This window comes from Phocoena phocoena, chromosome 16 (assembly GCF_963924675.1).
Source record: "Phocoena phocoena chromosome 16, mPhoPho1.1, whole genome shotgun sequence".
In the NCBI taxonomy this organism is placed as follows: Eukaryota; Metazoa; Chordata; class Mammalia; order Artiodactyla; family Phocoenidae; genus Phocoena; species Phocoena phocoena.
In genome coordinates this window covers 46,804,369-46,820,888 of record NC_089234.1, presented here as the reverse complement: position 1 = coordinate 46,820,888, position 16,520 = coordinate 46,804,369, and the positions used below count along the sequence as shown (strand labels likewise).

General features: G+C 48.8%; 1 protein-coding gene across 1 annotated transcript in view; it reads left to right on the top strand.

The window, feature by feature from the left end:
- WDFY4 (WDFY family member 4) overlaps positions 1-16,520 on the top strand; it is a 262,852-nt gene that overhangs the window by 57,203 nt on the left and 189,129 nt on the right. Inside the window, 6 exon segments of the mRNA XM_065893727.1 lie at positions 8,568-8,782; positions 9,978-10,072; positions 11,017-11,242; positions 11,665-11,741; positions 12,795-13,016; positions 13,658-13,836. Coding sequence (XP_065749799.1) covers positions 8,568-8,782; positions 9,978-10,072; positions 11,017-11,242; positions 11,665-11,741; positions 12,795-13,016; positions 13,658-13,836 — 1,014 coding nt within the window.

Below are 16,520 nucleotides of genomic sequence, written 5' to 3'. Positions count from 1 at the left end.
ATGTCACAGTAACACACAGTCTGAGTTGGAGGGTGGGTACTCAGACGAGTGGAGAAGATAGTTAGATATTCTAACTGTAACAAAGGTTTGCCCACAGGGCCTTGGGGCAGAGGGGAGAGAAAGCCACACAGAGATGGGGACACTGGAGCCAGACTTTAAAGAAGAGACCTGTCTGTGCCAGATCAGGTAGAGGAGGGTGGGACAAGACAACAGAGAGAGGCACACGTGAAGATGCCCATGCGGGGACTTCAAATAGTTCAGTTGGGTGAGGATAGACCATGCGGGTAGAAAGGCAGTAAATGGGGCAGGAGAAGTTGGTTGAAGCCACATCGTGAGGGCCTTGAGTACCATACACAGGCAGTTGGATTTTATTGGATTACCATCCTTTGTCGTTATCATCATCACTGCTGTGGTTAATGAGCACCCACTATATGAGGCTCTGAAGATGACAGATTTTGGTCAAATCTCTCTGCCACTTAACAGTCACAGAACCATGGGAAATTATCTAACCTCCACGACCCTTAATTTTCTTTGCTGTAGTATGGGGAGAATAATATCATCTTCCTCATGGCATTATTATGAGGATCAGCTGAAGCAATGCAGGAGCACTTAACATGGCAAGCAGAACATACAAGGCACCATGGGAAACACTTGCTGACTGGTGTAGCTACTGCTACTAGTTGCCGAAACTTTACAAGCATTTTATCATTTGATCTTCGTAATAACCCTGCAAGGTAGACATCAGTATTCCCACTTCGCAGATGAGGACTTGAAACTTGTAGCACTTAAGTGACAGAGTTAACATCATAGCTAGGTGGTGGATGTGCCTGATGGGAGGCTCCAGGACCTCCTGCCACTGCACCAAGTTGCCTTCCCTGTAGGGAGGTGGTAGCCGTGGGTGGGAGGCAGTTGGAAAGCAAGGACGTGATCAGACCTGGGCATTAGAGAGACTGTTGTCTATAGTCAGTGTGCACCTCCCCTCACTGTTGGGTGTGTTCCAGATTCTACTGCAATGGAAGCCTCCCACACAGTATGATGGGACAGAAAGAAGATCAGGCTCGGGCTGTATCTGTCAACTGATTTGCACCTCAATTTGGAAAGGGTGCCATTTTCTGGAATTAGCCTGTATTTCAAACACATTGAACTAATCATGTGGGTTTCAAATAGCTCAAGTATCGACAGCATTAAGAGCCCTGGATAGCATTGTGTAAGGGCAAGCTATTTGAAAAGAGCCATTTCCTTCAACAAGGAAATTGGCAAAGTAGGAGTCTTGCTTTATTAAATTACAACACATTAGAGATTTCAAATATGTTGAATTTCTATGTTTCTTCTGCTCTTTCATTCTGACCCCATTCTTCTCCAAATATTTTTATTGTCCCTGGGTGGAAAAGTCTCAGATCCTGGTCAAAATCCAAGTGGCTTCTTAGGGTAGCTTCTTAAATAGAACAAATGGACATAATCTTGCATGGAGATGAAGAGCATCAAAAGGAAGCTACAGTGGACATAGAATGATGGAGTGGAAGTTAAAGTTGATAGGGTGAGCTCTGGTCCAATTATCTGGCGACCTTTCCTCCAGTCCTTTACCATCGTTATTTCTATGACTTAACATGGGCCACTTCCTTTCTCTGCACCTCAGTTTCAGCTACTCAGATTTGGCCTAGATCACAGGGGTTGCAGACACAGTGTCCTGGGGCCAGAGTCGTAAAGTAAATGTGTAGGTGTAAACAAAAAGGAATGGTGAGACCTGTGGTCATAGGGAAGTGTACTTGCCCTGCCTAGAGCTACTCACATCTAGCTAGGGGGAAACAAGACAAAAGCAAAGCCAAACTACCCCCACCAAATAAAACACTTCTGTAGGCCATCAGTTTATGCCCCTTATGAGATACTGAGTTCCCTTCCTTATAATGAGTGCATGACTCAGTCTTAAAAACATGGGCTTTGAAGTAAGACCTGGGTTGGGGTGCCAGTTCTACCACTCACGGGCTATGTCACCTTAGGAAATTGATGTAACCTCTTCAGTCTCAGTATTCTTATCGTAATATTTTCCCATTGAGAAGAGTAGTGGGAAGTATAGTTCGGGTGTCCTTAGGACTATCTGGCATGCAATATGTGCTCTCATACCCCCTACCTTTCTCTTCTGGCTTTGGTACTCGATGTTCCTAGGACTCTGAGTCACAGTATATAAGATTTTAGAAATACAAAATGGAAGGTAATACATTTTAGGTATATTTCCAGCTGGCATTATACAATTGATAAATACAAATGATAATTAATCAGGAACCTTACTGATACAAGGTAAGAAAAGAAGACTGCAACTAAAAGGGATTAATATCCTGAAAACACTTGCATCCTTTAAGGAAAAGCACTTTCACAAATGCTGTTTCAAAAACATACCAGTGGGCTTCCCTGGTGGCGCAGTGGTTGGGGGTCCGCCTGCCGATGCAGGGGACGCGGGTTCGTGCCCCGGTCTGGGAGGATCCCGCGTGCCGCGGAGCGGCTGGGCCCGTGAGCCGTGGCCGCTGAGCCTGCGCGTCCGGAGCCTGTCCTCCGCGACGGGAGAGGCCACAGCAGTGAGAGGCCCGCGTAACGCATAAAAAAAAAAAAAAAAAAAAAAAAAAAAAAAAAAAAAAACATACCAGTGAGGTAGGTATTTTCATTATTCTCATTTTAAAGCTAAGGAAACTGAGGCCCAGAGAAAGTAAATAACTAGCCCAAGTTTCCCATTAGTTAGTGTCAAATCAACATGAGTACCTACTTCTGGGTAGATATTCGTGTGCCCTGTGCCCAGAAGATGAAGGAAGGGTAAATGTCTATTTGGAAGCTCAGAAGCAACACACCGGGACTGGAGTCACAGAATGCTTGGAAATGGATCTCTTATCTCTACAAGAGACTGTGGACTCTGTAGTCTTGTTTGAGGAATCTTCTCCAGACAGTCGTGTGTGGAGACCTGCTAACAACAGCAACAACAACACATCTGTTTAAAAAGTATATCTTAAAAGAGTTGTGGCAGCAGTTTACTTTGGCCAAAGCAATAGAGATACTCAGGGTAAGTTAATCCCTCCTTCGCTGAGCTAACCGAGGATGCCCAAGCCACAGCGGGGAAGGGTTCTGTCTGGAAGCTGATGTTGGGTCTCACGGAGCCCACTGCTCACCTGACCTAGCTGTCGTGGAGTGAGGGGGTGTGTGTCCAAGGTGATGGAAACTCTTCACAGATGTTTCAGGTTCCAGGCTGTGCAGGCATCCTCCTGGATGGATGTTTACAAGCGGATTTCCCTAGTGATGTCCTCATGCTCCATCTCAGGACTGACCTCAGGCTCAGGAAAGATCATTTCCCCTGCTGACCTGGCACTGTTTTCATTATTCTTCAACACTCACTTGGCACATCACCTTTTCTGACCACCTTCTCTGGTCCAGTGCACCTGCTGTTTCCTAGAACACCTGTGCCCTTGTGCTTGCACTCACTGGGCAGCTGTTGTGTTTGAGGCACAGGGATATGTGCTGGGGAAACAAGGATGAGGAGCCATTGTCTCTGGTAGCAGTTCACAGTTCTTGGTAAACAGATAGATAGCTTGTCATAGTGTGGTGTTTATAATGATTCAGGTGTGGACACAGTGCTAGTTAGGAAGATCAGAAAAGTTTTCTTAGATGAGAGAACGTGTGAATTGTCTCTTTAATAAGTAGGACCTCAGCAAAGGGATAGGATTAGAAAGGACATTTTCAACTTTGGGCATCAGTCAAAAAGGTTATGGCGTATTCAGCAAAGGGTGAGGATGTTACTGGGGTAGAGTACACGGTGGACCAAAGGGGAGGTTGGGAAGTAAAGCTGGAAAGAGACAAATATTTTATTAATATAGGATCCTAGGCTTCTGTAACCAGGAAGTATTGGCCAAAATATGTATGTAATTTGTAAAAGAAGCAGAAGATTTAAAGCGGGCACCCACATGCATCTTGGTCTTCATTGCAAATCTGTACAAGTACATCCAGGAAGCCATGCCTTTGGACACGGATTCTACTGATTCAATGGGATTTGGACCCTCTTACACCTAAACCAAGATCACAGACTCCCATGCCTATAAGGCCGTGTGGGCAATGCAAACGAGTGTATTAGGCTGGTGGGGGCTGTGCATAATGGAAAGTTTATGCCCATATAAAGAGAGAGCTAATTCTAAGTAAGCAAAGATAAAAACCACAACGACTTGTCAAATAAAACACATCTTTACAAATAAAACACATATTTACCTGTGACATCCCAGAAGAGCAGAGGTCACTTAAAATGTATCATCTCTCTTCCAAAATCATCAAATAAAGAGCATTTCAGCCAAATTGGAATAAGTGACTAGTCCAAATTTGAGTAGCTCAGTGGAAGTCCCTAGTTCTTTCTAAGTGTCTGGGGGAAGCAGATGCTGGTCATCTGATGGTTTTTAGTTAGGACTACGTGATTAATGTCTAGAAGACACACTCTGGACTGATGTACTCATAGCCCACGCCTCCTTGGAGGGACCCACCCCACCAGGACCCAGCCCTCATTGGGCTCTGGGACCACCATATTAACCTGGACCAGGAGAGAAAGTGGGGGGGGGGGTGGGAGAGAGATAAAGAAGATTAAACATCCACAGCTGGACAAGGACAGACTTGAAGACTCAGCTGCTAAGTGGAGAAGGCAGAAAACTCCTACAGGCAGCCCCGCACATCTCTCTGTGGTAATTTGCCTTGTGGGTCCAGCCTGCTGATGACCCTGAGCGCTTACCACTGAGTCCTAATTGAACCACTATCCCCTTCCTGCATTGGAAGTAATGTGCGTTAGGAAAATCAATCCATTTGTAGGGGGAGAAACCAGACTGGTTTCCTGCTACTGCTCATATTTTCACTAAAACCCCATTTTACTGGAACCAACATTGAAAAAAACAGCACATTTTATTCAAAACAAGGCAATATTGGTATTGACAGAGCTGCAGCGATAATGAGGACGATCACTTTTCCCTCCTCCATTATGGGGTATTGAGCAATTCTGGAGTAAACTTGTGGCATCATTAGATAAGATCAGCATTTCTGTTTCTCCCTTTTGAAAATTTTTTCTTTTTTTCTTTCTTTTTTGCATATTTAGATTTTAAGTATTCCTGCTCTGGTGAGGAAAAAAAAAAAGCAAAAACAACAACAAAAAGGAAAGCCAAAAGTCCCCAAAGCAATAAGTGAAGTGCTGGTAATAAAAATTGGAGGTTGTAGACATTTGTTTTTAATTCTTATTAATAATACATTGTGTTGTTTTTTTTGCATCTTATTTCATGCAGACTGTCTCCCCAACTCTCACCCCAAATTAAAAGACTGCAGTTACCAAATATTCCAAGTTCTGGGAGAGGGAGAGTTCTGGGCAAGAGGGTAGAAACAGCTTTTCTGTTTTGAGAAGAGTGAAGAAGGAAGGCAGAGGTGCGGGCTCTTTGGATGTAGGAAGGGACATTTAGAGCATTGGAAGAAAGATTTGGGGAAGGGAGTCAGGAGGTTGGGGAGGTTTCTACATGGAAGAGCGTCTTAAAGTAAAAGACATGGAACTGTTTAGTGCAAATTAGATCTGACATTTCTTTCTTCTGTTTCTGGTCCCTGTTGGGTTATACATGTCCCTCTAGCATCTCAGGCTGGCTGTGCAGATACCACAGTGACAGGGAAGGGGATTGTCTTCATCCATTCGGGCCACTATAACAAAATACCATATACCAGGTGGCTTACAAATAACAGAAATTTATTTCTCACGGTTCTGGAGGCTGGCAAGTCCAAGATCATGGTGCTGGCAGATTCGGTGTTTGGTGAGGACCCACTTCCACACTCATGGCACTCTTCTTGCTGTGTCCTCATGTGGTGCAAGGGAGGAGGGAACTGTCTGGGGTCTCTTTCCTAAGGCCACTAATCCCATTCATGATGGCTCTGCCCTCAAGACCTAAGCATCTCTCAAAGGCCCCACCTCCAGATACCACCACACTGGGGGTTAGGTTTCAACGTATGAATTTGGTGGGGAGAACACAAACAGTCCATTGCAGGGACCATGTTCTTTGAGTGATGAGATCTCTCCTTGACATCAGTGATGTTGACAGAGTGACAAAATCCTACCTGGGAGCAGTCCCCCTGAAAACCATTCTAATGTAGTTTATATTTTAAACTAAAATTGAATAGTCTAAAATTTTAAGTTGAAAATATTACCGAAGATATTGTAATGATGGGAATTTCACTGAATGCCGTCAGTTTGAGGCAGGAGCTATAGGCGTCATGCTTTTGGAAGGCGTGGGAGGATGGGAGGGTGAGCTGTGTGACCCCTTCCTTTTTTTAAAAAAAATTATTTATTTATTTTTGGCTGCGTTGGGTCTTTGTTGCTCCATGCGGGCTTTCCCTAGTTGTGGCGAGCGGGGGCTACTCTTCGTTGCTGTGCATGGGCTTCTCATTGCCGTGGCTTCTCTTGTTGCAGAGCACAGGCTCTAGGCATGCAGGCTTCAGGAGTTGTGGTTGTGGCTCACGGGCTCTAGAGCGCAGGCTCAGCAGTTGTGGCTCACGGGCTCTAGAGCGCAGGCTCAGTAGTTGTGGCGCACGGGCTTCATTGCTCCGCGGCATGTGGGATCTTCCCACACCAGGGATCGAACCCGTGTACCCTGCATTGGCAGGCGGATTCTTAACCACTGCACCACCAGGGAAGTCCCACCCCTTCCTTTTTAAAAACATCTAGACACTGATGACAAACACTGTAAATATGTTTCACCACACATTGTAGTCCTTGAAACACATGTGCTACAAAACTGTGTTCACAGCCTGAAGAAGAACGCCATATTACAAATTTCTATCCCTTAGTGATACAGACATACTCTTGACCATCTCTGGGCAGGGTAGCCTCGAATAACTACATGCACAGGGAGGTAGGTGATGGTAGAGCGAGGTGATTCTGAGTGTTGGGTCCAGAGTCCCAGAGTAAGTGCCTTTATGGTGACTCCTGGCTTTACGTTGGTCGGCTAAGCTAGACATAATCTACATCACCATAGATCCCTTTTCTTGAAACCAGAGACTAGGGCAAATGTGTGCAATATGAAAAGCAGGCTAGGGTCTCCGCTTGGGTTCCCCAGAGTGGAGCCCGAAACAGGGCTACAGGTGCATGGGATTTGTGGAGGGAGGGACTCAGAAGAAGGGAGGTGAGGGAAGCAGAGTGGTGCAGGGGAAGGAGCTGAGTGAGGGCATGCTATCAGCTGAAGTCTAGCTTCAGCCTGAGCCTACAGGGTGGGGCTCTCAGCATGAATTGCACCACAGAGGCTGAAGGGCATGGCTTCATTGGCTGTAGTCTGGGGGCGCTGTATATATGTTTGTATTTATGTGTGCACACTTTTATGTATGTGTGTACGTGCATGTATGTGTACATGTACACACATGTATGCATGCATGAACATATATATGGGGGTTACATAGCAGGGCAGCTACAACTTAGGGGAGGTTGACCTCCACAGGAGGGGCAGCTGTGATGGGTACACTAACCTGGAGAAGGACGTCTGGGTGGAGCCCACATAGCCTCCACTGCAGGAAAACTCCATTAAGATCTAACTGGTATCCTAGTCATTTCAGAGAGTCTTACACAAAGTAAAAGAAAATGTGGGCAGTCTTAAGAGTTTTTATGAAGAAAATTCCACCCCCCAATTTATATATCCATGGAGGCTGGGAATTCCAGGGGTTTACCCTTTTATGAAGCAAGGAAGATTGCAAAAACAATGTATTGTATTTGGCTCAATACTGGCTGAGCTGATTCTGTGCACTCTATCCTGTGGGCTTCAAGGACATAAAGATAGAGAAGTGAGTTGAGATCTAGTAGGAGGAAGATAAGAGGCCAGCTGTCTGTGTGTCTGAAAGTGCTTAGCACAGAGAGATGGACAAAGGATGAGGGGTGCAGGGAAGGCTTCCCCACTGGAGCCGTGACTTCAGGGGCTTGTATGAGCAGGTGTGCTTTGGCACGTGAAGACGGAGCGGGCTGCAGCTGCCACAGCGAACAGCCTGGGTGGGGCACCTGCTGCAGGCTGGCACTCCCAGGAGGATTCCGCCTTCTAGACTGGGGGCGCAAACTCAAACAGAACTGTTGAGTGAGTGATGCCAGTGGGTAGGGGGTGAGTTGTGGGACCCGCTAGAGGGCATAGCCGCTGCCCAGCTCCCACTGCTTCTTGACAGACACAGGATGGCAAAGCAGCATGACCAGATCTTTCCACCTTTTGAGAGAGGCCACAAGTCTGGACTTTTACGTGGAATCTCCATGCTTTTAAATGTTAGCAATTCAGAAACGGTTTAAACATTGTGCGGGTCAAGCACATGTCTCAGGCTGATGCAGCCTCTCGCTTGCCAGTTTGCAGTCTCTTTTAAGCTGTCTACCTGTTCGGCAGCTCCTGTGAGGAGGCCACATCTGAGAGGCACAGGACAGATGGGGTGCAGTAAGAACAGGCTGTGAGGGCTAGTCTCCTCACACCACCACCAACTCAAGGCCTAGTGGGGAGCTTACCAAAGTGGCCCACGAAACATGCCGACCTCCAGGGCTCACTGCTTGCTTTGGTTACCCTTAGCTTTCCAAGGAGATCCAGTGCTCCGTGACCAGTCACATCCAGTCCCTGGTGAAGTCGGAGAAGAACCGTCAGGTCATGTGTGAGGCGGGGATGCTCAGGACCCTTATGACCTACTGCCACCAGGCTCTGACCACCAGCAGCAGCCCCTTGCACTCGGGGCTCATCAGGATTTTTGAAAAGCTTGCTTCCCAAGCCATCGAACCAGACGTGTTAAGGTACCGTGTGCTGCACGTTAGATGCTGCCAAGCCCGTGGCAGCCATGCGAGTGCACAGTGGGCAGTAAGAGTGCCCCCTCCCCCTCCCCAGCAATGGACACTGCAAGTCCAGGGAGGAGCCTTGGGTCTGCAACCGTGTGAGGCCCGCAGAGCGGACGTAGCCCCTCCCATGGAGCTGATGTTCTCAGGGAGAGGGATAATAAGCAAAAGGTCCTGCAGACAATACAGAATAGCGCTGGATGGGATGCTCAGTTCAGAGTGGGAGCTCTGAGGAGCTGGGAGGACCAAAGTCGGGAGATTGGGTATAAAGAGGGGGACTTCAAGGGAGTGGCAGTGGCTGAGGCCTGTGGCCTATGCAGTTCACCAGACCAGGTGAAGATGCCCTGCTGAGAAGGGTGGAGGATGTAGGGGCCTGACTGCCACGAGGCTAGACCACAGGGAGCTTAGCTGGTGTGACGGGCCACGACTGGGCTCCCTACAAGGACGGGGACAGACGCAGCACCACTGTGTCCTGTGGGGACTTCGCACTGCAGCCCCTCCATGAAGCCACATGTTTCCTGGAGAGCCACAGCAGGGAGAGAAGATGCGCAAGGAGGAGCAGACACAGAAGACAGAAAAGCAGAGGAAAGAAACGCTCTAGGAGGGAGGTCGGGGTCTCTTAAGTACTTGTGGCCAGGCCACCCTGCCCTAGACAATGTAGGTGTAGGGAGGGTGGTGCCCAGGGCCACAGGCCAGCTGGACCCCTGCTGACACACAGGACCAAGTGCAGGGGGACGGAAGGCAACCCCTCCAGCCAGCAGGCATGGGACCCAGGGGCCAGGCCAGCCTCTTTCCTCCTCTAGCTGTGGGGCTGTCAGACAAGGCCACCGTGCTTAGTTCAGATGATTAGTCAATTCCATTAGAAACTTAAAAACAAAGTGTGACAAAGTTATTTTCCAACAAAACCCTTTTCCTCTCAGGGTCCTCACTGGTTAAGTCAAAAGCACTTAAATTCACCAGCTCTCTGGTCTGAGTGCCAGGTCAGGGATGCCCTGTTTCTGTATGGCCTGAGAAAAGGGTTTCCAGGCAGAGAGAGGAAGGCCTGGAGGGGGAGCCAGCGAGCTCTGGGACCTAGGACAGTGCTCAGATGAAGCTGGAGAAAATTTCTGCTTGCAAAATGTCTTCATTTGGTTCTCTTGTTTGTTATGATATTCAGACAGTTTCTAGGTTTTGGAATTGCTCCACCTCCATCGGCTGCAGCGAAAATCCTCAGTTCATCTCACGTACATGGAGGGGACTCTGGATGCCCAGGTGAGGACAGAGGAAGGAGTAGGGGCAGGATAATGGGATTTAAAAGAGAATATGCATTTCTTGTAAGGGATCCTTTACAACATATGGGAAGCAGACAGATTTAAAAATGATTTTGCCTGCTGCTCAATGGAGCAAATGAGGAAAAAGCAGAAGGATCAGATCAGTGGTCCCCAGATAAAGACCAGATATGGGAGGAGGGAGACCCCTACCCCCATACAAGATGGTGATGATGAGTGTGTACTTGACCCCTTTGGGCCTGGAGCACGGAAACCTTCATGTCACAGAGCGTGCAGGAGTACCCAGCGCTGCCCCTGGGCAGAGGAACAGTGTCAGCTTTCTGCACAGCTCACAGCTCAGGGGGGAGTTAGGAGGTCAGGAGGACAAAGCATTGGCCTGGTACCTGGAAAGATGCTGGTCCAGGGAACCCGCTTGGAGAGAAGAAGGACATGGACATGCTGAATATAAGATTGCATAGGACATTGAGGCAAGGAGGCCCAATTGAAAAGCAAGGATGGAGAGTCAGGCTTGAGCCGGCAGCCAGGGGTGGGAGCCAGAGCTTTCGAGGAGACAGCCTTTTGTGAAAGAGAGTGTGGAGGCCAGAGAACCAAGACAAAGCTGCAGTGAGCGACGGCCAATGGGGCAAGCCAGTGACAGCAACAGAAAACCTGTATTGGAAAGGGGTGGGGGCCACGATAGAATTAAAGTGAGAAGAAGTTTCTAGTAGGAGCAGGTTGTCACAATAGTTCCGTGTTATGACAATCAGCAGAGAGCCCAGGTGGGAGGGCCAGCCGAGGGCCCAGGAGGTCACCCTCAGGGTTAGGAACGGCATGGTACTCTGCAGAGCCCTCCTTCGGGGCTGTGGCAGAAATGTGGGGGCTGTTGTCAGAAGAGGGGCAGGAATGGTTTGAGCAAAGACACAGCTCTTCTCCTGCTTGCTGCCCTAGGGTCACAGGCAGTGACACCAGTGCCTGCTGAGGATCCCCTGGATACCAGCCCTCGCTCAGCAGTCACACAGGCCCGCAGGCCCTCAGGGCCATCCCAGGGCTCAACCACCGCCCTTCAGACAGCACTGAGCCTCATCTCCATGACCTCCCCACGCAACCTGCAGCCTCAGAGGGCAGCCCTGGCTCCATCCTTTGTGGAATTTGACATGTCTGTGGAAGGTTATGGGTATGACAGGCTTTCATATACTTGAAATACACTATTGATTTCCCAGTGCCTTGGGTGAATTATAATATTGATTACAAAAGTGTAGTTCCCATCGTCTCTCACACTCAGCTGTGGAAAATATCTGGGTCATGGACACCCTGTCTTCCCAGTGGCTTCTTAGAGGCAGTGTCCCCAGCTGTCTTGGGCCAGGACCCTCTCATTCCCCTGGTGTGTCTGCATTCACGTGCAGTGTGGACTGCCCTCCCCTCTAGCCTCCAGAGCAGATTCCTTTCTTAGGGTCATGGCGCCAGCATCAGGTGCTTTCTGTCCTTGGGGCCTCATGGTCTAGGAGGGAGTGAGGCCCCTGCAGAAGGACAGAGGGGGAAACCTCACGCCAGAGGTTGGCTTGCGGTTCAATGATCTGAGACACTTTCCTGTTCCAGCTGTTTGTTTATTCCAACCCTGTCTACGGTGATGGGAACCAGCACTGAATACTCGGTCTCTGGAGGGATTGGGACAGGTAGGTGCTTCCCTGTGGGTTTAGCTTGCTGAGGTCCCCTCCCCGACCTGGGAGTAAGTCCTTGGGGAGCCTTGATTTCAGATTTCCACTTGGCACTTCCAGAAAGCGTGAGTCTTCCTCTTGGTCCCGCTTGTCCCGTTGGTCATGCCTGCCTTGGGGCAGGGATGTCCTGTTCACTGTGCATCCCAAGGGCCCAGCCCATGGCTCTGCACAGAGCGGGGGCTCTGTTAGCACTGATGGGCTCGGTGGGTGAGTTGGTGGCTGAGCCTGGCTTTGATGCATTTTGTCAGTGATTGACAGAGGCTGAAATGGACACCTCACCCCCACCTTACGGCGCTCTCTAGAGAAGAACATGAGTTCTTTGTTGATGGCCGTCCAGTCTTTGGCTCACGTGGGGATCGACTGGGCCTCGGCATGCTTTGTACAGCGCTGCACTCGGCTGGAAACCAGGCACCCCTTGTTAGGAGAGCCAGGGTCTGGGTTTCTACGGGAGGGTAGGTGCTCAGGAGCCATTACATTCACGGCCCATCGGCGCAGGGTTCCAAGCCTGATTCTGCCCATTCAGTGAGGGCAGTGGGCCCTGCCTGTTCCACCAACCCTGTTACAAGGTGGGAGGGCATAGGTTTCCCTAGAGTGGAATATTCCCCAGGCAGGGCTTAGCCAAGCTCGGCCGGGGTCCTCTGCCCCACGTAGCACATGGCCTGGCTTTAGACCAGCTGACCTGTGGGCCACATGATGACGGGTCTCAGGGCTGTGCCACGTCTCCGCTCCCTGGGCAAGGCAGAATGGAATAATAGGTGGGCCAGCATTGGAGAGAGGCTTCGAGGATCTAGGTTCAAGTCCTGGAGGGAATATGACTTATTGCTGCAAGTATGAATAAGGAGACAAGAGCATCCTCCTGCGTGGGGTAATTGTAAAATAGGTGTGAGTCGGGTGGGGCGCAGTGCTAGCACACAGTAGGGCCACCCCTTTGCTGAGTCAGAGCCACAGTGAGTCTAGACAGGCTTCCACAGCAGGACAAAGCCTAAGGGCGTGCTTGTGTTCTGACCCCAGGCGCTGCCAGGTCCTTCCCTCCGCCAGGGGGCCTGACCTTTTCCTGCTGGTTCCTGATCAGCAGGCACAGCTCAGTCACGGAGGGCCACCCGCTGCGCTTCCTGACCGTGGTACGCCACCTGGCCAGGACCGAGCAGCCCTTCGTCTGCTTCTCCGTCAGCCTCTGCCCGGAAGACCTCTCCTTGGTTGTGTCTACAGAAGAGAAAGAGCTTCAGCCCCTGGGTAAGGTTTCACCCACCCTTGGGAGAAGTGGGGCTGAGTCAGCAGCTCTTGGCCCAAGAGCCAGGGGGACCAGCCCTCCCTCAGTTGTACAGGTGGCTGGTCCTGGCTCTGCCTCAAAGAGCTCAGCTCGGCTCTCCAAGCTCACCTGCCAGCGATGGCCTGAACTGGCCTGAGATGGCCAAGGCCAGGGTATTATGGCTACGCCTGTTCTTGTGTGCCCCATTTCATAGTGAGACATTGACACTGGAAGGCCCAGGGTTTGGCTTGGCATCCTTTACACACAGCACAGCCGCCTAGGCTCCTTCCCTCGCAGGTATGTGCCAGCCTATGTGCATCACTGTGGAGGCAGCAGTCTAGTGAGGGGTAGACCCTGCAGCCTGACTCCTGGGCTTGAACTCTGGCTCTGCAACCTTAGGCAAGTTACCTAACCTCTTTGTGCCTCGGGATGGTAACATGGAAATCACGATAGTGCCTACCTCAGTGCCTGGCACAGAGCAAGAGCTCCAGCAATGACAGCTGCTGTCGTCAATATTCTGTGGTGGGGGGACTCGGCGTTGGCTCCATGGGCACAAGGCCCGCTTCTGCTGGGTTGCTGCTCTCTGACACTGCAGGCGTGGTCTGCTGTTTGTGTTCTCTTCCAGATGTCATGGAACCCGAGGATGACCCTGAGCCTTCTGCGGGACGCCAGCTTCGGGTCAGGTGTGGCCAGATGCTGGCCTGTGGTCAGTGGCACCACCTGGCTGTGGTTGTCACCAAGGAGATGAAAAGAAATTGTACTGTTTCCACCTATCTGGATGGACAGGTCATCGGCTCAGCCAAGGTAAGATGGTTTTCCTCAGTTGTACTTGCCCCATGGCCATGCCTCCCCGCCACACCACCCTAGAGTGGACTCAGTTCAGTTCTTTGCTTTTTTTTTGGCAGCAGCGTTGGTATCTAATGAAACCCCCTTGCTGTTCAGAATACCTGGCTGAGCTCAGGCATAAAAAGAACATCTTTAGATGATGGTCACACAACCAGGGCAGAAACTAAAGCATGGAAATAAGAATGGTCATGACAGTTACGATTATAAGAATAATCATAAGAGAATATAAATCTCCAGAATGAACAAAACAAGGCTTCTCACATTTTAAGGTATGAATTCCCCAGGGAGGTCTGAGCAGGACCCAAGGTTCTACCTTTCTAAGAGGCTCTTTGGTGAATCTAATGCTGCCAGTCTACATGCTACACTTAGCAGCAAGACACAAGGCGTTGCAAAGACACCAAGATGTCTTGCCAGATTTAGAGCAGGAATGATGAGGAAAGGACGGTCCCCTGCTTAGAGAAGGTAATAGAATGTGAACACATAGCTGGAGGAAGCGTCTCGTCACTGTCATTTAGAGACACCTGAGGTCCTAGGGCATAAGGGAGAGGAAGCTGGGAGATGAAGACCTGGCAGGCGTGCTCCAGCGACCACTGTCAGAGGTCCGCAAAGAAGCCAGAGACAGAAGGACCCAGAAGACCACAGAGGGCAGGTGCAGCCAGATTTTCACCCAGGTTCCAGAGACAGCATCTCAACCTAGGCTACGTTCTTGAATGTTTGGGGAAGTCTTTTAAAAGTTCTCTTGCATAGGCTATACCCCAGATTAAATACAGCAGAATGTCTGTGAGTGGGGTAATTTGGTGATGTTTTCAAAGTTTCCCAAGTGATTCCAATATTAAGCCAGAATGGAGAACTTGAGATTAATAGGGTTTCCCATTTCAATAGTTTGACATTTGGGGCCTGATCATTCTTTGCTGTGGGGTCCTATTCTGTGTGTATTAGAACACTTAGCAGCATCTGTGCCCCCACCAAAGATGCTATAGCATCTCCTTCTGCCCAGCTGTGACCACCAAAAATGTCTCTAGACATTTCCAAATGTCTTGGTGGGGGAGGGCAAAATCGCCCAGGTTGAGAATCATTAGGTTAGAACAACCTAAATTCTGTGGAACACCTGAAGATGAATTTGATGCTATCTTCTGGTAAAGGTCATCAAAAAAAGCAGTGGTAACCAGAAAGATTCACCAGGAGCATGACAAAGGTCCTTCAAAACATAAAGTTAACTTTTTTCTTAAATCATTAACAATTCCTTCCCTCCCTCCCTTCCTTCCCTCATTAAATATTTATTGAACACCTACTAGATGTTAGGAATTGTCCATGCCTACCAGCCAGATACCTCCAGGAGCATGCATATAGTACAAAACAAGAGTTACATTTATGAAGCCTGCTGTAGCAAGAGACTCCTTACCCCATTGGGTACTAAGGACTTAGGAGGAGCTAATAGGATTTGGGCTCATTTTAGGTGAGTTTTTGGGAGGGTTCAAAGAAGTGGAGGTCAGTCTGTTCTGACTTCGGTGCTGTCAGAAAGGCAATTTGGTGTCTGTGTATGTTCAGAACTTTTTTTCAGGAGGTAGGAGGAATGGGGCAGGGCTTGAGCTGTCAGTGGAGAAGGAGCAGTGGTCACTCAACGTTAGCCAGGATGGAAAGTGTGGTCACATTTGTGGTTTCCCAGTGTCTTTGTTTTTCATCTGTTTAGGCATAATTACAGAGTAGGCTAGTTTTGGTCCTCTTTCACAGAATATGTTGGCATTCTGTCTTGTTTCACAGAATAGGTTGTGTTCTGTGAAATAGATCATGTACCTTGAGGCTAAGAGGCTTGTCCTATTGATATTTGGAACTTGCTTGCACCTAGCACAGGACTGGCATGCAGAAAGCATGCAATAAACACTTGATGAATTGCACTGAATTTATAGCCGCAAGGAGTAACATGGACTGGCTGATGGTATTGTTTAGTGAATTGGTACATGGATGAACATCCAACCCCGTGGGACCAGCTAAACCAGATTCAGTCAGCAGGAAGGTTGGAAGTGGTATGATGCTATGGGAATATGCCAAAATATGCCATGGAGAATGGCCAAGGGCCAAGTCTGACAGAGTTGACTTTCCAAGATGATTTTGACAAGTCTGGTCAGAATCAGCAAGTGAAATTTAATCGGGATAAACATAAAGGTCTGTGTTTAGATGCAGGTGACAGTTGGGCAAGAACAAAATGGGCTTTGGTTGGGGATAACCTAGTGAAAGAGCTGTTCTCAAATGTTAGAGCCTTTGCTTTTATTTCCAAGGGAAGTGAAGTTCAACTGTGAAAGGTGGGGAGTGTGTTAACAGCTTGAATTGAGCAAAATGATTTGGGAGCAACCTGAGACATCTTATGTCTATAAATCAATCTGAATAGTGCAGTGAGTATACACTGTAGGAATCTGAGAAGAAGGGGACAAGGTGGATTGGAGGGGTGGGGCACCTTTGTCAGGTGGGAGAAAAAGTCTCTGCCTACAAGGATGGGAAAGGGGAGAGAGAGCACAGTAGACCTCACTCTAGGTAGGCTTGACAGCTTGGAAAAACTTGGTTTGTTTTTATTTGAAAATCTTATTTAATTGGTAGGGATAAAAAGAATATTTCTGAAATTATATAACCTCTTATTTAAAATAATA